Raw genomic sequence first — 25,047 nt, 5'->3', positions numbered from 1 at the left:
AGAGAGCAGCAGACTCAGGTTCAGTGTCAGCAGAGGGAGAGAGCAGCAGACTGAGGGTCAGTCTCAGCGGAGGGAGAGAGCAGCAGACTGAGAGTCAGTCTCAGCGGAGGGAGAGAGCAGCAGACAGAGTCGGTCTCAGCGGAGGGAGAGAGCAGCAGACTGAGGGTCAGTCTCAGCAGAGGGAGAGAGCAGCAGACTGAGGGTCAGTCTCAGCGGAGGGAGAGAGCAGCAGACTGAGGGTCAGTCTCAGCGGAGGGAGAGAGCAGCAGACTGAGGGTCAGTCTCAGCGGAGGGAGAGAGCAGCAGACTGAGGGTCAGTCTCAGCAGAGGGAGAGAGCAGCAGACTGAGGGTCAGTCTCAGCAGAGGGAGAGAGCAGCAGACTGAGGGTCAGTCTCAGCAGAGGGAGAGAGCAGCAGACTGAGGGTCAGTCTCAGCGGAGGGAGAGAGCAGCAGACTGAGGGTCAGTCTCAGCAGAGGGAGAGCAGCAGACTGAGGGTCAGTCTCAGCGGAGGGAGAGAACAGCAGACTGAGGGTCCAACTCTCAACATCCCTCCGCTCTCCTGTTCCTCCACTGAAACTGACCAAAAAGGGACACCTTCTTCCAGCTGTTGGCGAAACTCAAGTCGCACCACATTATTTCCACCTCATGCACACATTCATGTTGTTACTCCTATGACCAGAGAAAGTAAAATATTCCTTGATATTAAAAAAGACCCAAGCCACTAATAATAACAAGCCTGTAGATACACTTTCCTACTCATTCATTACTGCTGCACTGCTTGTTGCAGAGCTGAGTGGAAATAGGAAGAAAGTGCATTTTATGGCTTATAAAAGTGTTGAATACAAAGTGTTGACAGGGCTGAGTAAGAACTTAAACATGGAGTCACTCATAAAAACAGCAGCTCTTTGCTGTATTTGTTGACAGTCTCTCTCTAGTCCTGGTTTTAAATGTTCTGATATCTTTGCTGTATGCGTTGATAGTCTCTCTCTAGTCCTGGTTTTAAATGTTCTGATATCTTTGCTGCAGTCGTTGACAGTCTCTCTCTAGTCCTGGTTTTAAATGTTCTGATATCTTTGCTGTAGTCTCTCTCTAGTCCTGGTTTTAAATGTTCTGATATCTTTGCTGTAGTCGTTGACAGTCTCTCTCTAGTCCTGGTTTTAAATGTTCTGATATATTTGCTGTAGTCTCTCTCTAGTCCTGGTTTTAAATGTTCTGATATCTTTGCTGTAGTCTCTCTCTAGTCCTGGTTTTAAATGTTTATGATATCTTTGCTGTAGTCGTTGACAGTCTCTCTCTAGTCCTGGTTTTAAATGTTCTGATATCTTTGCTGTAGTCTCTCTCTAGTCCTGGTTTGAAATGTTCTGGTATCTTTGCTGTAGTCTCTCTCTAGTCCTGGTTTTAAATGTTCTGATATCTTTGCTGTAGTCTCTCTCTAGTCCTGGTTTTAAATGTTCTGATATCTTTGCTGTAGTCGTTGACAGTCTCTCTCTAGTCCTGGTTTTAAATGTTCTGATATCTTTGCTGTAGTCTCTCTCTAGTCCTGGTTTTAAATGTTCTGGTATCTTTGCTGTATGCGTTGACAGTCTCTCTCTAGTCCTGGTTTTAAATGTTCTGATATCTTTGCTGTAGTCGTTGACAGTCTCTCTCTAGTCCTGGTTTTAAATGTTCTGGTATCTTTGCTGTATGCGTTGACAGTCTCTCTCTAGTCCTGGTTTTAAATGTTCTGATATCTTTGCTGTAGTCTCTCTCTAGTCCTGGTTTTAAATGTTCTGGTATCTTTGCTGTATGCGTTGACAGTCTCTCTCTAGTCCTGGTTTTAAATGTTCTGATATCTTTGCTGTGTGCGTTGACAGTCTCTCTCTAGTCCTGGTTTTTAAATGTTCTGATATCTTTGCTGTGGTCTCTCTCTAGTCCTGGTTTTAAATGTTCTGATATCTTTGCTGTATTCGTTGACAGTCTCTCTCTAGTCCTGGTTTTAAATGTTCTGATATCTTTGCTGCAGTCGTTGACAGTCTCTCTCTAGTCCTGGTTTTAAATGTTCTGATATCTTTGCTGTGGTCTCTCTCTAGTCCTGGTTTTAAATGTTCTGATATCTTTGCTGTAGTCTCTCTCTAGTCCTGGTTTTAAATGTTCTGATATCTTTGCTGTGGTCTCTCTCTAGTCCTGGTTTTAAATGTTCTGATATCTTTGCTGTGGTCTCTCTCTAGTCCTGGTTTTAAATGTTCTGATATCTTTGCTGTAGTCTCTCTCTAGTCCTGGTTTTAAATGTTCTGATATCTTTGCTGTGGTCTCTCTCTAGTCCTGGTTTTAAATGTTCTGATATCTTTGCTGTAGTTGTTGACAGTCTCTCTCTAGTCCTGGTTTTAAATGTTCTGATATCTTTGCTGTATTCGTTGACAGTCTCTCTCTAGTCCTGGTTTTAAATGTTCTGATATCTTTGCTGCAGTCGTTGACAGTCTCTCTCTAGTCCTGGTTTTAAATGTTCTGATATCTTTGCTGCAGTCGTTGACAGTCTCTCTCTAGTCCTGGTTTTAAATGTTCTGATATCTTTGCTGTATGCGTTGACAGTCTCTCTCTAGTCCTGGTTTTAAATGTTCTGATATCTTTGCTGCAGTCGTTGACAGTCTCTCTCTAGTCCTGGTTTTAAATGTTCTGATATCTTTGCTGTAGTCTCTCTCTAGTCCTGGTTTTAAATGTTCTGATATCTTTGCTGTAGTCGTTGACAGTCTCTCTCTAGTCCTGGTTTTAAATGTTCTGATATATTTGCTGTAGTCTCTCTCTAGTCCTGGTTTTAAATGTTCTGATATCTTTGCTGCAGTCGTTGACAGTCTCTCTCTAGTCCTGGTTTTAAATGTTCTGATATCTTTGCTGCAGTCGTTGACAGTCTCTCTCTAGTCATGGTTTTAAATGTTCTGATATCTTTGCTGTATGCGTTGACAGTCTCTCTCTAGTCCTGGTTTTAAATGTTCTGATATCTTTGCTGCAGTCGTTGACAGTCTCTCTCTAGTCCTGGTTTTAAATGTTCTGATATCTTTGCTGTAGTCTCTCTCTAGTCCTGGTTTTAAATGTTCTGATATCTTTGCTGTAGTCGTTGACAGTCTCTCTCTAGTCCTGGTTTTAAATGTTCTGATATATTTGCTGTAGTCTCTCTCTAGTCCTGGTTTTAAATGTTCTGATATCTTTGCTGTAGTCTCTCTCTAGTCCTGGTTTTAAATGTTCTGATATCTTTGCTGTAGTCGTTGACAGTCTCTCTCTAGTCCTGGTTTTAAATGTTCTGATATCTTTGCTGTAGTCTCTCTCTAGTTCTGGTTTTAAATGTTCTGATATCTTTGCTGTAGTCTCTCTCTAGTCCTGGTTTTAAATGTTCTGATATCTTTGCTGTAGTCTCTCTCTAGTCCTGGTTTTAAATGTTCTGATATCTTTGCTGTAGTCGTTGACAGTCTCTCTCTAGTCCTGGTTTTAAATGTTCTGATATCTTTGCTGTAGTCTCTCTCTAGTCCTGGTTTTAAATGTTCTGATATCTTTGCTGTAGTCTCTCTCTAGTCCTGGTTTTAAATGTTCTGATATCTTTGCTGTAGTCGTTGACAGTCTCTCTCTAGTCCTGGTTTTAAATGTTCTGATATCTTTGCTGTGTTGGTTGAGTCTCTCTCTAGTCATGGTTTTAAATGTTCTGATATCTTTCTTGTACTGCAGACACGGTCATCTGAGCCATCCCATTGGCCAGCGGGAGGCCTATAGTGCACTTGATTTGCTCTCCGGGCCCGCCGGGAAGGAAGAGTTTGTACCTTCAGACACATGAAATGTTTCAAAATGGCAACAATTGGCCTGCCCGGCACGCAGGGCAGCTGAATCAGGTGCAGCTACCGCCAACAACCAAACCCCCAAAAATGATAGAAACGCAGGTCTTTATCGCTGGGTTTTTTACAGAAATGTATAGATTGACTAGGGATGCCTTGGAGATCCATCGTGATTGACCGGTGGGGACCACTGCTCTAGAAAGTTGAGTGAAGTTCAATCTCGTTCTCTCCATGGGCTGATATTTATTCTGTGAGGCAGTCCCGCGGGAGCTGCGTGGTCTCAGGGCAACTGCGCGAAAGTCTTCACAAGTATAGTAAGACATTGCTCTCTCTCTCTGTGTGTGTGTGTGTGTGTGTGTGTGTGTGTGTGTGTGTGTGTGTGTGTGTGTGTGTGGACATGTTTAATCGACCAATGGGAAAATGTATTTCTAGGGGGTTTAGGGTAAGGTTAGAATTAGTGTTAGAATTGGGGTAAGTGGTTGTGGGTTAGGTTTAGGTTTTGTGGTAAGGTTAGGGAAAACAGGATTTTGAATGGGAATCAATTGTGTGTCCCCACAAGGTTAGTTAAACAAGACTGTGTGTGTGTGTGTGTGTGTGCACGCGCTCCAGACATGTTTAACTACAAGAATAGTAAACAAAAACAAAAATTAGACCAACGAAAAATACTATTTCTAGGGGGTTTAGATTAAGGTTAGAATTAGTGTTAGTATTGGGGTAGGGGGTTGTGGGTTAGGAGATGGTGTTGGGGTATGGTTAGGGGTTAAGGAAATTAGGATTTAGAATGGGAATCAATTGTGTCCCCACAAGGTTAGTTAAACAAGACTGTGTGTGTTAAAGAGAAGTTTGTATAGTGGGGCTTCGCGATGATGTCATAGTGTTTCCACTGTGGTGAGTGTACATTCCTGGGCAATGAGACACCGCTGCAGCCGTGCCTGTGTGTTTTCTCTAGCTCTGTGTATACTCTGCCTTCAGTACACCTGATCTGGTATTGATCTGAATGTCCAGTTTTGAAGGAGGTCTGTTAATGAACTGAATGTCCAGTTTTGAAGGAGGTCTGTTAATGAACTGAATGTCCAGTTTTGAAGGAGGTCTGTTATTGAACTGAATGTCCAGTTTTGAAGGAGGTCTGTTATTGAACTGAATGTCCAGTTTTGAAGGAGGTCTGGCATTGATCTGAACGTCCAGTTTTGAAGGAGGTCTGGCATTGATCTGAATGTCCAGTATTGGAGGTGGTCTGGGATATAATCACATCAACAGGACTGGAGAAACAAAATGGAGAGGAGTTAGTTCCAGGTAACAGCTTGGACACGGTGTGAGATGTAGCAGAGCATGTGTGTGTGTGTGTGTGTGTGGGGGGGTTCCTGTGCCAATCCAAAAAGCCCCTCCTCATCCTCTACCCCTCCTAAGAGTTCCCTCTCTTTTCTTCCCTCTATAATGAACATTGCACCCTTCCCCCCCCTCTTCCCATCCCCTCTTCCCCGCCTCTCCCCCTTTCCCTCTTCTCCTCACCCCCCCTCTCTTCCCCCTTCTCCCCACTCCCTCTCTTCCCCTCTCCCCCACCCCCTCTTCTTCCCCCTTTTCCCTACCCCCTCTCTTCCCCCACCCCCTCTCTTCCCCCTTCTCCCCACTCCCTCTCTTCCCCCTTCTCCCCCCCCACTCCCTCTCTTCCCCCTTTTCCCCAACCCCTCTCTTCCCCCTTCTCCCCACTCCCTCTCTTCCCCCTTCTCCCCACTCCCTCTCTTCCCCCTTCTCCCCAGCCCCTCTCTTCCCCCCCCACCCCTCTTCTCCCCACCCCCTCTCTTCCCCCTTCTCCCCAGCCCCTCTCTTCCCCCTTCTCCCCACCCCCTCTCTTCCCCCTTCTCCCCACCCCCTCTCTTCCCCCTTCTCCCCACCCCTCTCTTCCCCCTTCTCCCCACCCCCTCTCTTCCCCCTTCTCTTTTCATTCTCTCTCCTCCTGCTGCATGACAAGGTTTATCGCTCCCCTGGGCTTCCAGGTTCAAAATATCATGATATAACACACTGTGTGTGGATGGGGGCCACTGTATGCACCAGACCATAGCATGATTATCCTGCCCTCCTGGAGGACGGACACACACAGCTCAGTCAGCAAGATTTAAAGGAGTAGCACCAGCAGAACCACACTCAGAGAGGATGTCAGAGCAGGAGAAGAGCAGATAGTATTTATTGAAGATGAACACAGACACACACATAGCAAAACAAGCACACTGATCAGACACACGGCAGACAGAGATACATGTTATAAGATCACATCTAATTTAATCTTATCTAATGTAATTGCCCCTGACTGATTGACAGAGGAACAGAGGACACATGCTGCCTGTGTGTGTGTGTGTGTGTGTGTGTGTGTGTGTGTGTGTGTGCGCGCGCGGGTCTTTCATTAGAGAGATGTTTTAAAGGGGTGGACATATTTCATTATTAATGTGTGTGAGGTCACTGGGCCAGGGACAGTGTCTGTGTGTGTGTGGGCCAGGGACAGTGTCTAAGTACACACTCTCTCTGGGCCAGGGACAGTGTCTAAGTACACACTCTCTCTGGGCCAGGGACAGTGTCATAAGAGATGTTTTAAAGGGTGGACATATTTCATTAGGGAATGTGTGTGAGGTCACTGGGCCAGGGACAGTGTGTAAGTACACACTCTCTCTCTGGGCCAGGGACAGTGTGTAAGTACACACACTCTCTCTGGGCCAGGGACAGTGTCTAAGTACACACACTCTCTCTGGGCCAGGGACAGTGTCTAAGTACACACTCTCTCTCTGGGCCAGGGACAGTGTCTAAGTACACACACTCTCTCTGGGCCAGGGACAGTGTCTAAGTACACACTCTCTCTCTGGGCCAGGGACAGTGTCTAAGTACACACTCTCTCTCTGGGCCAGGGACAGTGTCTAAGTACACACTCTCTCTGGGCCAGGGACAGTGTCTAAGTACACACTCTCTCTCTGGGCCAGGGACAGTGTCTAAGTACACACTCTCTCTCTGGGCCAGGGACAGTGTCTAAGTACACACTCTCTCTCTGGGCCAGGGACAGTGTCTAAGTACACACTCTCTCTGGGCCAGGGACAGTGTCTAAGTACACACTCTCTCTCTGGGCCAGGGACAGTGTCTAAGTACACACTCTCTCTCTGGGCCAGGGACAGTGTCTAAGTACACACTCTCTCTCTGGGCCAGGGACAGTGTCTAAGTACACACTCTCTCTCTGGGCCAGGGACAGTGTGTAAGTACACACACTCTCTCTCACCTTGGGATCCAGAGTTAATGTGTATCAGGTCTTCATACACCATCAGAGTGGCAGCTCTCTCTGGTAGCAGCTCCAGACTGAGAGAGGAAAACACTGGAACACACACATTTCAGTCATTTTGACATTTCAGCAGACGCTTGGCGTTGCAAGCACCATGCTCTACCAACTGAGCCACATGGGACCCACCACAGTCACTCATTTATTCATCACAATAACCCCCCCTGTGGCTCATTTTTATTCTCACTGATAAAAGGTCAACTATTGAATTTTGGTTTTCCTCTCAACTTCATGACATTCTAAACCTAGTGGTTTCTTTATTTTCTAGCATTGTGGTTTGTAGAAAACATTTTTTTTAAAGATCTTACTTGATTAGTTTAAATCTCTAGCTTTCCCTTTTCCATTTTCTGTGATCTGCCTCGACTATTAAAGCCTTGGATGGTGTTTTTCATAGCGCCCTTCGTTTTATCACAGGAGACAGTTTAATTACTCAACACTGTATTCTTCACCAAAAGGTTCTCTGTAGAATCACTAGTCTTTTTGTTTACAAAGCCCTGCTCCACAAACTCCCGACTTACCTTAGCTAACATCACTATTAAGACTTAAAATGACAAGTTCTTAAACCTGTTCACAGGGTTGGTTAACTCTGGAGACTCCTTTGGTAAATCAGCCTTTCATTTCCTTGCACCGTACGTGTGGAATGATCTACAATACACTTTAAAATGGGAGGAATTGGTGCCTCTAGGTCATGTCAGACGGTTGTTAAGGGACCTTTTTACAGAAGAATGTGTTTGTTTTTTATGATTGTGTTTTGCTTTTCGTGTATTGTTGTGTATTTTATTGTGTATATGAATGTGTAGTTTAATGTGTTTATTGTATTTTGATGTGTATTGTGGTGCTATACAGGGCTCACCTGGAAGAGAGACCTTGACTCCCTGTCTAACTAGCCTCCTTCTGGCTTCAAAAGAAAAACAGGCCTTATTTTATTTTAGGAATAAGGCCTGTTTTTCTTTTGAAGCCAGAAGGAGGCTAGTATCAGCTACATTTATGCCTTTAGTAGACTATGGGATATTTTATATATGAATGCTTCCGCTCAGTGTTTGAGATCAATTGACACTCTTTACCATGGCACTTTGAGATTTATTTTAAACTGCAAAACCCTTACGCACCACTGCACTTTGTATACCAGGGTTGGCTGGCCTTCTCTAGTCACTCGTAGGCTCAGTCACTGGTATACTTTTATTTACAAAGCCATTTTGGGTTTACTACCTTTTTATTTGTGCATTTTTATTGTTCAGAAATGTGGTGGGTACTCTCTTCGTTCGCTGGACTTTATCCTGCTAACTGTTCCAAATGTCCGAACTGAATTTGGTGAAAGGGCTCTTATGTACTCTGCGCCATCATCTTGGCACGCCTTACAAAATACTTTTAAACTGGAAGAACTTGTCCCGATTGGTGTTTTTAAATCACTGATGAAGGATTTTGAGGCTGATTGACCTGTCAATGTTTTTAATTTGCTGTTTTATACTCTTGTGAATTCAATGGTTTTTACAAGATTACTTGTAGTTTTTCATGTTGTCTGTCTGTAAGTTTTTTGTAATGACTTGGTGCTGCCTATCTTGGCCAGGGCACTCTTGAAAAATAGATTTTAATCTCAATGAGCCCTTCCTGGTAAAATAAAGGTAAAATAAAAATAAATAAATAGAGAGACCTTGGTCTCAGCATTGACTCCCTGTCTAAATAAAGAGACCTTGGTCTCAGCATTGACTCCCTGTCTCAGCATTGACTCCCTGTCTAAATAAAGAGACCTTGGTCTCAGCATTGACTCCCTGTCTCAGCATTGACTCCATGTCTAAATAAAGAGACCTTGGTCTCAGCATTGACTCCCTGTCTTAGCATTGACTCCCTGTCTAAATAAAGATACCTTGGTCTCAGCATTGACTCCTTGTCTAAATAAAGACACCTTGGTCTTAGCATTGACTACCTGTCTAAATAAAGAGACCTTGGTCTTAGCATTGACTCTCTGTCTAAATAAAGAGACCTTGGTCTTAGCATTGACTCTCTGTCTAAATAAAGAGACCTTGGTCTTAGCATTGACTCTCTGTCTAAATAAAGAGACCTTGGTCTTAGCATTGACTCTCTGTCTAAATAAAGATACCTTGGTCTTAGCATTGACTCTCTGTCTAAATAAAGAGACCTTGGTCTTAGCATTGACTCTCTGTCTAAATAAAGAGACCTTGGTCTTAGCATTGACTCCCTGTCTAAATAAAGACTGAATAAAAATCAGAGACAAAAGTTCTCCTCTTTCCTCCTCCTTTCCTCTCTCCCTCACTCCTCCTTTCCTCTCTCCGTCACTCCTCCTTTCCTCTCTCTGTCACTCCTCCTTTCCTCTCTCTGTCACTCCTCCTTTCCTCTCTCCGTCACTCCTCCTTTCCTCTCTCCGTCACTCCTCCTTTCCTCTCTCCCTCACTCCTCCTTTCCTCTCTCCGTCACTCCTCCTTTCCTCTCTCCGTCACTCCTCCTTTCCTCTCTCCCTCACTCCTCCTTTCCTCTCTCCCTCACTCCTTTCCTCTCTCCCTCACTCCTCCTTTCCTCTCTCCGTCACTCCTCCTTTCCTCTCTCTCAGTCACTCCTCCTTTCCTCTCTCTGTCACTCCTCTTTTCCTCTCTCTGTCACTCCTCTTTTCCTCTCTCTGTCACTCATTTCCTCTCTCTGTCACTCTTAAATTGTCCAGTGCTGATAAGCATGTGTGTGTGAACAATCTGAACGTGTTGTGTGAGGATAATGGGGTTGGTCACTTATTATAATAAAGCTGTAATGGGGCACCCTCATTATCCTCACACACCACTTTCAGATTGTGTGTGTGTGTGTGAACGCACGCACGCACACACACAGTAGATTTGACTACTTTGACCTACCGGGCAGTCTGGTGGGTCTCCAGGGGGCGGAATTTGGCACGTAGCCCTGTCTGGTTGCTGTGACAACCAGCAGGGTTCCAAGGCGGTAGGGAAAACGCAGGTAGGCATTGCCGTCGGCAGCAGAGGTCTCTGTGGTTACAGGGGTGTGGTTGGCAAAGAGCTCGATGGTGGCTCCGCCCAGGGGCTGGTGGGTGCTGGCATCACTCAGGTGAACCTTCAGAGTCACCTCTACACAGAGAGAGTGTGAGAGTTACACACTCGGCTAAGTAAGCGTCAGTGATGTAAAGTAAGATAAGTTTAAAAAAATACTTACATTCCCAAAGAAAATAACATACTTTTTACTCCACACATTTTGACTGACACCCAAAAGTACTCATTACATTTGGAATGCTCAGCAGGACATGAAAATGGTCCAATTCACACACTTATCAAGAGACCATCCTTTGTCGTCATCCCTACTGTCTCTGATCTGGCAGACTCACTAAACAGAAATTCTTCATTTGTAAATTATGTCTATGTGTTGTACTGTGTCCCTGGCTATCCTTAAATTTAAAAAAGAAGAGAATTGTGCCGTCTGGTTCACTTAATATAAGGAATTTGAAAGGATTTATACTTTTACTTTTGATACTTAAGTGTATTTAAAACCAAATACTTTTACTCAAGTGGTATTTACTGGGTGACTTTCACACTTAAACTTCTGACTTCAACTGTATATATACACACAGTAGTCCATACAGGAGTCAGGAAAAGCTTTCTGACTCAGGCACATTTGACATTGGCAGTTAACAGCCAATCACAGTGAGTGGCCAAAAGCATATTTCCTGGTTACCAGCCAATAGCGAGGCTCTGTCAAAACAATGGGCCCTTTCGCTGTTTCTTGATGCCTGAGGAAGGAAATCTCTGAGCCCACATCTCCTTTATTACTGTCATACACTTTCCTGGAAACTGCTGAATAACATACTTCCATTAACTCCTTTGGATAGCAGAGCATTGTAAAGCTAGCCACACACACACACACACACACACCTAGTTCATGCAGTGCCAGAGCTAAACTGGACAGGGCAACAACCCATTCTCTCAAGCGGAACACCCACACTGGCCAAGCTTATCTAGGCTAGACCTTTGTTAGGGCCCTATAAAATCTGATGAATTAAAAAAAAATATATATAATAATTTAAACTTTATTTAACTAGGTATGTCAGTTATTTACAACTGCAACCTGGCCAAGATAAAGCAACGCAGTGCAACAAAAAACAACAGAGTTACACATAGGAGAAACAAAAGTACAGTCAATAACAATATAAGGAGGTATAAGGAGGTAAGGCAATAAATAGGCCATAGTAGCGAAGCAATTACAATTTAGCAAATGAACACTGGAGTGATAGATGAGCAGATGATGATATACAAGTAGAAATACTGGTGTACAAAAGAGCAAAAAAAGTCAATAAAAAACAATATGGGAATGAGGTAGGTAGTTGGGTGATTGATTACATTTATTTTTTCTCCCCAAATTCGTTTTTGTTTTTCTAGGTTTCCGTTTCCCCCTGTTTTTTCAGGTTCACTCTCAAAATTGCACTTTTTAAATAGAAAAACAGATAAATCGGAGGTCTGGGATTTTTTTGGTGGAGATAACCTTTAATTCCAGTGAGCACCTAAGTTTTTTTGTAGCCACATGTGATGGTAGAGTTTACAAAACAAATACACACTGGGTTGATGAAAATAATCCTTATATCATTCTGCCAGGGAAGCTAGGATACTTTGTAGTTAACATTTCATTGAGAAGTTTTTTGGGAAAGCATTTCCATCTACCAGAAGACTGTTTTCATTAGCATCATTGCCAACCACTACACAAAGTGGTAGCTGCACGCACTGCACATACACAGACAGGGGTATTCTGGAATGGGAGACAGATGGCGAAACCCCAAGTTTCACAAAAAAAATCCAAGTATTTAGAAGACTTTAGTTTCAGTGAGCGTGAGTTAACCTTGGCAAGGTAACAGGTTAGGCCAGAACGCTAACCTTTATCACTGTGGCGAAAGGCACTGTGCATGAGTCAAACAGTGTGAGTGAGTGAGACAGAGACAGAGGACAACCAGAAAAAGAGAGCTAGACCTTTAAAAACAGAGTATACACACACACACACACACACACCCATTTCAGCTTGTTTCATAAAGGAGCTTGGCTAACAGCTTAACGGTGACTTGGTACCAACACTAAACAAATGTCTGGTCTGGCAGGTTATGTAAACAACAGTAATGTGTGCTAATGGATAACAAGGATACTTTAGCCATACTTCATCACTGAAATAAGTAGCAGCTCAGTCTAGTAGTCACCGACAGCAAGAGGAACAATTCATTTCATCAACTCAAGACACACACCTTCCTCATCTACTTACTCCTGTGTCGTATACATGCACACGCACCCACACAAGCACACCCTCTCACACACACCCCGTCACAAACCGTGTCTCACACACCCCCCACTCACAAACCCTGTCTCACCCCCCCCCCCACTCGCAAACCCTGTCTCACACACACATACCCTCTCACAAACCATCACAAACACTTCCCCTCTCACGAACACTCCCCCTCACACACCCCCTCTCTCATCTGTCCTCTTGTTGCAGACACTTGTGTCTGTGATAAGGGGAGTGGTGTCTGATCATTGGCCCTTAATTATGGCAGAAAGGGTGTGCCCCTCCCCCCTACTGTACATACCGTACATACACATCCTTTACCCTTTACCCACCCACACTTACCCCGTCCCCCAACCATGTACTCCCTCCACTCCCAACTCCCCAGGCTGGATGATGATTCAGGTAACAGACACAGAGGGTCAGACAGATACAGACTACAGGAGACCACTACAGATTATCTATCTAGGTCGCCCGAAAATATCACTTACCTAACTAGTTGCAACAAACATTTTAAGTTTCACTGTAGTGGGTCTGGGAGAGGGAGGTATTTAAATGGTGCATCACTTCCTGTCCCAGTGTTCCGTCCTTCTTTAGGGGTACCAGCTGTGCTCACTCTGAAGAGCTCCCCTGGGAGACTGGGGCACATGCACGCACACACCTCCCCATTCTGATCCAATAAATCTCTGGTGACATCCTTAAACAGGCTACAGCCCTCTGAAAAAAGTGCATCGCAAAAACACACACGCATGTAGGAAGAGAAATGCTGTGTTTCAGCAGCCCTGTTAAACCAGTCGTTCTCTCAGTAACTGGCTCTTGGTCGGTCTGTGTGCCATATGGAGGATAAAGGCATCAAAGGGAGTTTTTCCTGACCTGATGCTGAGATCTACCACCAATTAGCCCAAGCAACAGCAGCCAGAGCAGCAGGGCGTGTGTGAGACAGACAGTATGGGTGTGAGAGGTAGAGCCAGTGTGTATCATTATGTTTGTGTGAGTGTGTGTAGAGGTTATTGATCAGACCCTGCTGTGAGGTAGAGGGAGTTGGACATCATCACTGAGCCATAATAATGGCAGGAGGACAGTAGCATCCTCTGTATGTGGCTACTAGCGGCTCTGATGGAGGGCTACTGCTGGTTATTAAACTGACAGATCTGGTCCTAGATACTGTTAACTCCTGGTGTGTGTACCGGTTCAACCCCTGCTGGTGATTTCTCTTCCCCCGCTCAACGCAAACACACAAAAATGTAATAGGATAGGGATAATCCACCACAACATCTTTAACATAACCTACCAAATTCTCTCTTTAAAATATCCTGATCAATATTCCAGTACAGTAAATGAGTAGGCAGAGATTACAGTATGGTACCATCACAACCTTTCAAACTCCTCCTTGGCACACTAGGAAACTAGTGTTCTGTGTTCTACGAAAATAACTCCTTTGAGTCATCTCATTAATATTTGGGGGATTCCCCATCTCTCTCCGTTTCTGCTCTTATTAGGTCTATTTATCGTACACTCTCCATTTCCTTCATCGCTTTCCTGGTTTTGTGTGTATAAAGACGTGGGGATAGACATGATAGACCTCTTCGAAAACAAAGTAGTCTTGTTTCACAATGAGGGGTGCTGGTGTTGTTCTGTCTCTCTGGGGCATGGAGACCCAGTCTGGGTTAGGGTGGAGAAACTCAGACATAGTGGACGAACTGCAGAAAACATACTCAGGTACTGTGTGGACTTACCTTCACTTTCAGTGACACAAACAATGGAAACTGACTTGAAGGTATATTTGAAGCATTTCATTCCAAATCCCAATTGATCCATTTTCAGAAATGTTGGTAAATTATATTTATTTAAAGAACTTCTGAAAGAGATGTGTTTTTCCCCCATCTAATCATGGCTTGTTAAATGACAGACATGTTTGTTTGAAACGTATCACTATACTGTCTCTAGAAAATGAAACGATCACATTTAGTTTTAAAACGAGATATATCCACCTCACTCACTGAGAAAAAAGTAGCACTGCAAGGTTTTACACATATATATATACAGTGCCTTGCGAAAGTATTCGGCCCCCTTGAACTTTGCGACCTTTTGCCACATTTCAGGCTTCAAACATAAAGATATAAAACTGTATTTTTTTGTGAAGAATCAACAACAAGTGGGACACAATCATGAAGTGGAACAACATTTATTGGATATTTCAAACTTTTTTAACAAATCAAAAACTGAAAAATTGGGCGTGCAAAATTATTCAGCCCCTTTACTTTCAGTGCAGCAAACACTCTCCAGAAGTTCAGTGAGGATCTCTGAATGATCCAATGTTGACCTAAATGACTAATGATGATAAATACAATCCACCTGTGTAATCAAGTCTCCGTATAAATGCACCTGCACTGTGATAGTCTCAGAGGTCCGTTAAAAGCGCAGAGAGCATCGTGAAGAACAAGGAACACGCCAGGCAGGTCCGAGATACTGTTGTGAAGAAGTTTAAAGCCGGATTTGGATACAAAAAGATTTCCCAAGCTTTAAACATCCCAAGGAGCACTGTGCAAGCGATAATATTGAAATGGAAGGAGTATCAGACCACTGCAAATCTACCAAGACCTGGCCGTCCCTCTAAACTTTCAGCTCATACAAGGAGAAGACTGATCAGAGATGCAGCCAAGAGGCCCATGATCACTCTGGATGAACTGCAGAGATCTACAGCTGAGGTGGGAGACTCTATCCATAGGACAACAATCAGTCGTATATTGCACAAATCTGGCCTTTATGGAAGAGTGGCAAGAAGAAAGCCATTTCTTAAAGATATCCATAAAAAGTGTCGTTTATAGTTTGCCACAAGCCACCTGGGAGACACACCAAACATGTGGAAGAAGGTGCTCTGGTCAGATGAAACCAAAATTGAACTTTTTGGCAACAATGCAAAACGTTATGTTTGGCGTAAAAGCAACACAGCGCATCACCCTGAACACACCATCCCCACTGTCAAACATGGTGGTGGCAGCATCATGGTTTGGGCCTGCTTTTCTTCAGCAGGGACAGGGAAGATGGTTAAAATGATGGGAAGATGGATGGAGCCAAATACAGGACCATTCTGGAAGAAAACCTGATGGAGTCTGCAAAAGACCTGAGACTGGGACGGAGATTTGTCTTCCAACAAGACAATGATCCAAAACATAAAGCAAAATCTACAATGGAATGGTTAAAAAATAAACATATCCAGGTGTTAGAATGGCCAAGTCAAAGTCCAGACCTGAATCCAATCGAGAATCTGTGGAAAGAACTGAAAACTGCTGTTCACAAATGCTCTCCATCCAACCTCACTGAGCTCCAGCTGTTTTGCAAGGAGGAATGGGAAAAAATGTCAGTCTCTCGATGTGCAAAACTGATAGAGACATACCCCAAGCGACTTACAGCTGTCATCGCAGCAAAAGGTGGCGCTACAAAGTATTAACTTAAGGGGGCTGAATAATTTTGCACGCCCAATTTTTCAGTTTTTGATTTGTTAAAAAAGTTTGAAATATCCAATAAATGTTGTTCCACTTCATGATTGTGTCCCACTTGTTGATTCTTCACAAAAAAATACAGTTTTATATCTTTATGTTTGAAGCCTGAAATGTGGCAAAAGGTCGCAAAGTTCAAAGGGGCCGAATACTTTCGCAAGGCACTGTATATATATTTTTAATCAGACCCACTGCAGTCAAAAACTTTTCCTGTGTTTTGTATTACATTCCCAAACTATTAAAAGTTGGAATAATATTGTGAAATTGTGAAAAATATGATAGTGCCATTTTAGCGTAAGAACGTCTGCCTGTTTTGGTGGAATGGAGTTTTGGCCTGCCTGGTAACATCACCAGGTGGTACATTACTTAATAGACCAATAAAAAAAGTTATTAACGGCTAGTTTTCAGTTTCTCCTTCCCCACTCAGACCACTCCCAGACAGTCCTAGCTCAATTATTGCTTAAAAAATAGCTCTTCGCTCAAAAGCTATTTTTGTAAATGTTTTACCATTATAATGGAAAGCAGTAAGATAGAGATTAGAACGGCTGCATTAGACCTTTAATAAAGTATTGTACAAATGATACATTTGTGACGTCAACACAAACATACATACATACACTTAAAAATGTATCAATACAATAATATGAGACCTGGTGTTAAGGTTTTCTGTCGAAGGAGAGGAGGACCAAAATGCAGTGTGGTTATTTCGATTCATCTTTAATAGAGATAATAACAAACAATACAAAATGTAAAGTGAAAAAACCAAAACAGCCCTATCTGGTGCAAACAAACACAGACAGGAACAATCACCCACGAAACACTCAAAGAATATGGCTGCCTAAATATGGTTCCCAATCAGAGACAACGATAAACACCTGCTTCTGATTGAGAACCAGTCCAGGCAACCATAGACTTACCTAGACAACTCTACTATACCACAATCCCATAACCTACAAAAGCCCAAGACAAAACACACCACATAATTCACCCATGTCACACCCTGGCCTGACCAAAATAATAAAGAAAACACAAAATACTTAGACCAGGGCGTGACACCTGGTCTCTGGTCAAAAGCAGTGCACTATATAGGGAATTGTTACTGTAATTTAATTATGCCTGTGTGTTTTCATTAATTGAAAACCCTTAATCTCTTTTATGAGAATCTGTAAGATTCTTGTTTGCATAAAATAGACGGAGACCAGCCATTTCAATAATAGGTAACAGAATTTATTCTCGGAGCGCGCTGACACTTAACCACGAGCAACAGTTTATATACAATAACATGACGTAATTTAATTGCTTTACAGAATCCACTCCTCTCAACCGGGAAAAAGTGAGGTTAATAGTTCATTCTAACTTACTAACACACTCACAGGTCACACAGCATAACTGAATTAACTTTTGACCCATCAACATTATCGATCACCACTTAGCTGATAGTTCTAATTAACAGAGAACCTAGAAATGCACTCACAGCCTTATCTAAAACACCCCAGAGCTCAGTTTCGTCGGTTCAACCATAGGTTAACTACCTTATCTGCTTACTTAATCCACAACCCATTCGTTTCTGCCTAGTTGGAATGGTGTTCATTAACTTTAATTACTCCTTGTCCGTGTCACACAATCCTTTCTTATGAACTCATATTGTTAATCAGATATAATAAAACAGAGTATAAGTTTACTTTGAACAAATCATTTTAAATGGAACTGTAACTGTCATTTAATCATAATTTTCCCAACAGGAATAGGGTGCCATTTGGGACTAGGCCTAACTCTAACCAAACACTACAGCATGAGGCTAATTCATTATGTTTTGAATTCATATGTTAAATATACAGGATACAAACATTGTAATCCAGCTAAACAATGGATATATAGAAAATCTGAGGACAGTAATATTTTACACAAATAAATAATAATTGATTAAACTTTTATAGTGCTTTTCATTGAAAACAGAATCGCAAAGCACTTCTTAAGCAAAATAAACAACAAAATGTAATGTAAAAAGAAATTTAGGCTACAACAGTAGCTAGATCAGCTCGATCAAATCGGAGTGCTTCTTCAAGCCTCCAGCAGATGGCCACAGCGGGCATGAGAGGATTTAGAAGCTCTGCTAGATGGTCAGCAGAGGTGCTGGTTGGAGGTGGTGGTCATGTCAGCATGTCCAAGGACAGGCCGCTCGATGTCATCAGGGCTTCTCCGCGCCTTCAACCTCTCTGCTAGCTAGCATTAGCTAGTTTGTTGACAACACTGATTTTCATCAAGTTACAGGCAGGAATCCAATTCATGATATCAATACTTGATCTGCACACATTTAGCTATTGAAAAATACACATTTTGTAAAATAAAATACATACAATGAAATATGTACATCAGAACGAGGAAGAACGAAAAACAAAATATAACTACTGTAAAATAAGATTGTTTCTGTAAAACGTGTATAAGATGTATAAACTGAAGGTAGAAGCCCATGTGTTTATTACTTTAATCCAATTGGGCGAAGGGTGGTAGGGTTTGCGGGGAATAATAAAGGTATATTCTTTAAAAAGTATGAATATGTAGAGGTCGACCAATTTCTGATTTCAAATATTCATAACAATCGGTAATCTGTATTTTTGGACAACGATTGTGGCCATTTTTTTTTACTTTTAACATCTTTATTTAACTAGGCAAGTCAGTTAAGAACACATTCTTATTTTCAATGACAATACGGAACGGTTCTGTATTTCACTGAAAGAATAAATGTTTTTTCGAAATTATAGTTTCGGGATTCGACCATATTAATGACCAAAGGCTCGTATTTCTGTGTGTTATTATGTTATAATTAAGTCTATGACTTGATATTTGATAGAGCAGTCTGACTGAGCGATGGTAGGCAGCAGCAGGCTCGTAAGCATTCATTCAAACAGCACTTTTGTGCGCTTGCCAGCAGCTCTTCGCTGTGCTTCAATCATTGAGCTGTTTATGACTTCAAGCCTATCAACTCTCAAGATTAGGCTGGTGTAACCGATGTGAAATGGCTAGCTAGTTAGAGGGGTGCGCGCTAATAGTGTTTCAATCAGTGACGTCAGTTGCTCTGAGACGTTGAAGTAGTTGTTCCCCTTGTTATGCAAGGGCCGCAAGCTTTTGTGGAGAGATGGGTAACGATGCTTCGAGGGTGGCTGTTGTCGATGTGTTTCTGGTTCGAGCCCAGGTATGGGCGAGGAGAGGGACAGAAGCTATACTGTTACACTGGCAATACTAAAGTGCCTATAAGAACATCCAATAGTCAAAGGTATATGAAATACAAATGCTATAGAGAGAAATAGTCCTATAATAACTACAACCTAAAACTTCTTACCTGGGAATATTGAAGACTCATGTTAAAAGGAACCACTAGCTTTCATATGTTCTCATGTTCTGAGCAAGGAACTTAAACGTTAGCTTTCTTACATGGCACATATTGCACTTTTACTTTCTTCTCCAACACTTTGTTTTTGCATTATTTAAACCAAATTCTGGGATTTTTGCTCACTGTTCTTGTGATCATTTTGACCCCACGGGGTGAGATCTTGCGTGGAGCCCCAGATCGAGGGAGATTATCAGTGGTCTTGTATGTCTTCCATTTCCTAATAATTGCTCCCACAGTTGATTTCTTCAAATCAAGCTGCTATTGCAGATTCAGTCTTCCCAGCCTGGTGCAGGTCTACAATTTTGTTTCTGGTGTCCTTTGACAGCTCTTTGGTCTTGGCCATAGTGGAGTTTGGAGTGTGACTGTTTGAGGTTGTGGACAGGTGTCTTTTATACTGATAACAAGTTCAAACAGGTGCCATTAATACAGGTAACGAGTGGAGGACAGAGGAGCCTCTTAAAGAAGAAGTTACAGGTCTGTGAGAGCCAGAAATCTTGCTTGTTTGTAGGTGACCAAATACTTATTTTCCACCATAATTTGCAAATAAATTCATTAAAATCCTACAATGTGATATTCTGGATTTTTTTCTCATTTGTCATAGTTGAAGTGTACCTATGATGAAAATCTAAGGCCTCTCATATTTTTAAGTGGGAGAACTTGCACAATTGGTGGCTGACTAAATACTTTTTTGCCCTACTGTACATGTGATTGTAAAAGTTGTGTATATTTTGGTTATCTGTATTTCCGTACCCCCTTATTGTTCTCTTTTGCCTGACCTTCGGCTAGCAAGGTACCTGAGAGCTAGGGCCGCGCCAAGGGTTAACATAATGTGTGTTATCTCTTCGTGTGCAAGGCAAATAAAAAAATAATTCAACTAGCAGACCTCCAGTTGTGGCAGCGTCCTAATTAAAAGTACACAACGCAGAACGAACCATGCTACAAACTGGTGACGCGACCTGCCGACTGTCAGCTCAAGCCGACCACCGGAGCTGTGCATGTGGATGAGATGCGCAATCTGCGCATGCGCATTTGTTGATGGTTTGCTATAAGTGAATTTATACTGTAAATAGTGAAGCTGAATGCAGCATATTCACTAGATACGGGTATTTGTGTTTATTTTCTTGTTTTTGACTGAATTTGTTTATTGCATTTTTTTTGTATTTGTATACAGTATTTTACATTGCATTTTAGTGCTCTATTGAGCCATGGAAGACTCTCAAGTCCATAAGATGAGTTATGCTGGGGATTTTAGTGTGGGTAGAGGGAGGGGTGTCCTTGCATTTACACCATTTGTACAGTCAGCTCCTGGGAGTAGAGTGTTTCCTAGTCCTGAGTTTTCAAGCACTGGGAGGAGTAGGCTGTTTACTCCACCTGACCAGGGTATCCCACCTCTGTCTTTTGATGTATCATCATCCTCATCCTCAGTCCTCAGTAAAAATGGGACACCTCTGAGTCAGTTTAGTGACCTTATTAAGCAGATTGGTTCAGAGATAGATTCTCCTATCAGAGCGAGTTTACTGCAGCCTGGGACTTTGAGTCTTTCTCCTGCCCATTCCCCTCAACAACCCCAGCAGTTTCTCCTGTCTGAGCAATGTGGGTTGACTTTTATTGATGCATCCAAGCTAAACCTGGTTGTGAAGTCAGATGTTAGTGCTCCACCTTTCTTTAGGGGTGATGGCTCAGATAAGTACTCTGTCCTGGAGTGGGATGAGCTGATGGGAGTCTACCTAGAGAAGAGGGGTTGCACTGGGTCTGAGAATGTTGGGGAGGTGATGTCTAGGCTCATGGGGACCACACAGGATGTGAAGAAAGTCTGGATGCGTAACAACTCTGTTGTCACAGATGTTAAGGCAGTGTTCAGTGTTCTCAAACAACACTTTGGGGATACCGTCTACTCAGGCATGCCATTAGCTGATTTCTACTCAATCAAACCATATGCTAATGAGGATCCACTAGATTTCTGGATTAGGCTTAACAAAGCTGCAGAGGCAGCTGAACAGTACCTTGTGAGGGCAGTCATGTTTGTAAGCAACTGTCCTGATAAAGAGTTGGCCCAGGTGTTCAAATGCAAACCCCTTTCTGACTGGACAGCCAGTGAGGTACAGGATCGTTTGGATGAACTGTTAACCTCTTGAAACTAGGGGGCACTATTTTTATGTTTGGAAAAATAACGTTCCAAAGTAAACTGCCTATTTCTCAGGACCAGATGCTAGAATATGCATATAATTGACAGCTTAGGATAGAAAACACTGAAGTTTCCAAAACTGTAAAAAATATTGTCTGTGAGTATAACAGAACTGATATTGCAGGCGAAATCCTGAGAAAAATCCAATCAGGAAGTGACTCTTATTTTGAAACCCGTCTTTCTATGCATCCCTATCGCCCATTGAAAGGGATATCAACCAGATTCCTTTTTCTGTGGCTTCCCTAAGGTGTCTACAGCCTTTAGATGTAGTTTCTGGCCTTTATTTTGAAGAATGAGAATTTTTTGAAGAATGTTTTGAAGAATTTTATTATGTTTCTGTCGATATTATGGACAAAATGAGGCGTTGTCGTGACCACTATTTCCGGTGGATTTCTCAACATAACGTGGCCAACAAAAGGAGGTATTTTGGGTATAAAAATACTCTATATGGAACAAAAGGAACATTTGCTGTCTAACTGGGAGTCTCGTCAGTGAAAACATTCGAAGATCATAAAAGGTAAACGGTTAATTTGATTGCTTTTCTGATTTGTGACTAAGCTTCCTGCTGCTAGCTGGACATAATGCTATGCTAGGCTATCGATAAACTTACACTTACGCTTGTCTTGCTTTGGCTGTAAAGCATAATTTCAAAATATGAGATGACAGGGTGATTAACAAAAGGCCGTTGCGCTATGCTAATTAGTGTAGTTGATGACAATTCTCCCGGATCCGGGATTGGTAGTTCCAGATTAAGGGAGCGTAAAGCATGTAGAACACAACTTTCACAGCAGGTGGCTGCTGTCTTTGACTCCCCTCAGGAGGAAGTGGATCCTGTGAGCAGACCTAATGTGTCATCTTTTTCTCGATGTGGCCATGAACCAGAACAGGCCCCATCTGTATCTGAGGGTGGGACATTAGAGAACGTTTTGAGTATGTTAGAGAAGGCTCTTGTCAGCAATACTCAGTCCGTGAACAGAGGGCCCCGTAAACAGTTCCCCAAACGGGAGCGTGAGTGCGCTGTCTGTGGAAGCACTAATCACTGGACCAAAGCTCACTGTCAGATGCACCAGCTGTGTTTCAAGTGCTTCTCTCCTGGCCACATGAGCTTTGACTGTAGTGAGACTGGGAAGCGGAAGAGCCCTGGAGATGGACAGACTGGCAGGTCTCAGGAAAACTAGAAAGCCTCCATTCTGAGGAGGGCAATGTGAGGCAGTCTAATTTTTCCTCCACTGATGATGATATCCAATCTGTTTATTCTTATTTTTGTGAGTCAGTACCCAAGAACAACACAGTAATTTTTCAGAACACAATGAGAATTACTCAGAATGACAGTTTGTTTTACACCACCGTGCTAGTACAGGATAAAGTTGAGCTGAAGGGGATGTTAGATAGTGGGTCCATGGCTACTTCCCTGCGCGCAGATATTGTACCTCGGTTGAGGGAGGCAGGAGTGGTAGAGGGGAACTTTCTAGCTCCTTCAGACACCATCCTGGTGGGTTGTGGTGGAACGTAAACTAGCCCAGTGGGCATGTGTGACTTAAAAATACAGCTTTATGGCTTCAGGTATGTAGTCCCAGTCCTTATTGCAGATGGGCAGGTTGATGAACTCATTGTGGTCACTAACGTGTTGAAGTCTCTGATTAGGCAGTTCAAATCAAATGACAGCTACTGGCGGGTGGTGGGTACGCCAGGTCCTTCTGGCCAGTGTGATGACAGCTACTGGCGGGTGGTGGGTACGCCAGGTCCTTCTGGCCAGTGTGATGACAGCTACTGGCGGGTGGTGGGTACGCCAGGTCCTTCTGGCCAGTGTGATGACAGCTACTGGCGGGTGGTGGATATGCCAGGTCCTTCTGGCCAGTGTGATGACAGCTAAAGGATGCTCATCCCCTGCCTCATCAGGCTGATGTACTGGCTGCGCTGGAGGGTAAATGCCTTCTTCAGCACAATGGACTTGACCTCAGGATACTACAATGTGCCACTGCATGAAGAGGATAAGAAATACACTGCCTTTTCCTCTCCTTTAGGTCCGCACGAGTACAATCGTTTACCTCAAGGCCTTTGCAACAGCCCAGCTACTTTTATGAGAATGATGCTGACCATCTTTGGGGACCAAATCTTTCTAAGTCTCCTTTGCTATTTGGAGGATCTGATGGTTTTTGCTAAGATGGAGGAAGAGAGTCTTGCAGAGACTTGAGATTGTTTTTCAGCGGTTGCAGGAGCACAATCTTAAACTGTCTCCGTCTAAGTGTAAGTTTTTGGGCCACATCATTTCTCAGGAGGGTGTAGCCACTGACCCTGCTAAAGTTCAACCCATTGTAAATGTGACTCAGAGTGAGATGATGGAAGCTGATGGTGTCACTCCGTCCCCTAGCAAAATCCGTTCTTTCCTTGGTATGGTAGTATACTATCAACACTACATTGATAATTGTTCCATGGTTGCTAGGCCATTGTTTCAGCTGACTACAGGTCAGAAGAAGCCTAGGAGAGGCAAGGGCAGAAAGAAGCCTGGTCCCTCTCGCAGGCTCACTGCTACGGACTGGACTGCCGAATGTCAACTCACTTTCGAAGCTTTGAAAGCAGCACTAGTTGACCAAGCCTTGCTGCCTCATCCAAATTTTTCTCAGCCATTTTTACTTTCTGTTGATGCATCCACTAGTGGTTGGGAGCTGTACTATCCCAAGTGCATGATGGGAAGGCCGTAGCCAGGCCAATAGCTTTTGCTAGTAAGTCTCTTAATCATGCACAATCCAAGTATCCTGCTCACCGGCTGGAATTTCTAGCCATGAAATGGGCCATTCATGACAAATTCAGCCATTAGCTGCGAGGGCATATGTTTGTGTGGACCGACAACAATCCACTCAAATATATTCTTACAAAGCCGAGACTTGATGCATGGGAGCAGAGATGGGTTGCAAAGCTGGCACCCTTTGATTTTGATATCCAGTACATACCAGGGCCCAAGAATGTTGTTGTTGATGCTTTGAGCAGAGAGCCATTTGTCCGCTCCAAAGTTCTGCACCGACTGACAAGAATTCCATATGATGTCCTGCTGGAGGAAGCCAGAGGTCTTCAAGTGGATGATGTACAAGACATGTTCCGTCTCTCTGTGAAAAGCCCGAGACTGGCTGTAGAACGTCTATGGCTCCTGGGAGTGAGTTGAGTAGAGCTGGACACGATGTCAGTGGGTTGGTTTCCTGTGAAGAGGTGTCTGCTGTCCTCTATGCCCACCCCCGATGGGATGATGGTGCCACAGTGAGGGCCGTTTCACATATGCAGCACCTTGAGAAGTTGATGTCCATGGGTCAGAGCCCTTTACCCATCCTTACACACAAGGAGCTGTATGATAACCAGTCACTGGATCCTATCATCAGCAGAGTCATGTTCTTTGTAGATAGAGGCCGACGCCCATCTAGGAGAGAGCGAGTCCTTGAAGCTAAAGAAACAGTTTATACTCTAAGACAGTGGGGAAAACTCACCACGCAGTTAGGGATTCTGTATCGTGTCTAAAAGCACCCAGTGAGTAAGAAGAAAATATTCCAATATGTCATACCTGTGTCTTTGAGAGGCCTTGTGTTGAAGGGAGTTCAT

At 43.2% G+C, this 25,047-nt stretch overlaps 1 protein-coding gene across 1 annotated transcript in view; it reads right to left on the bottom strand.

Moving 5' to 3' along the window:
- LOC112236805 (protein FAM171A1) overlaps nt 1–25,047 on the bottom strand; it is a 53,866-nt gene that overhangs the window by 23,571 nt on the left and 5,248 nt on the right. The window contains 2 exon segments of the mRNA XM_042319283.1: nt 7,056–7,148; nt 9,971–10,198. Coding sequence (XP_042175217.1) covers nt 7,056–7,148; nt 9,971–10,198 — 321 coding nt within the window.

The sequence above is a fragment of the Oncorhynchus tshawytscha genome, unplaced genomic scaffold (assembly GCF_018296145.1).
Source record: "Oncorhynchus tshawytscha isolate Ot180627B unplaced genomic scaffold, Otsh_v2.0 Un_scaffold_17_pilon_pilon, whole genome shotgun sequence".
Classification (NCBI taxonomy): Eukaryota; Metazoa; Chordata; class Actinopteri; order Salmoniformes; family Salmonidae; genus Oncorhynchus; species Oncorhynchus tshawytscha.
The sequence above is the reverse complement of the archived record's forward strand: the minus strand, read 5'-3'. Positions and strand labels throughout refer to the sequence as shown.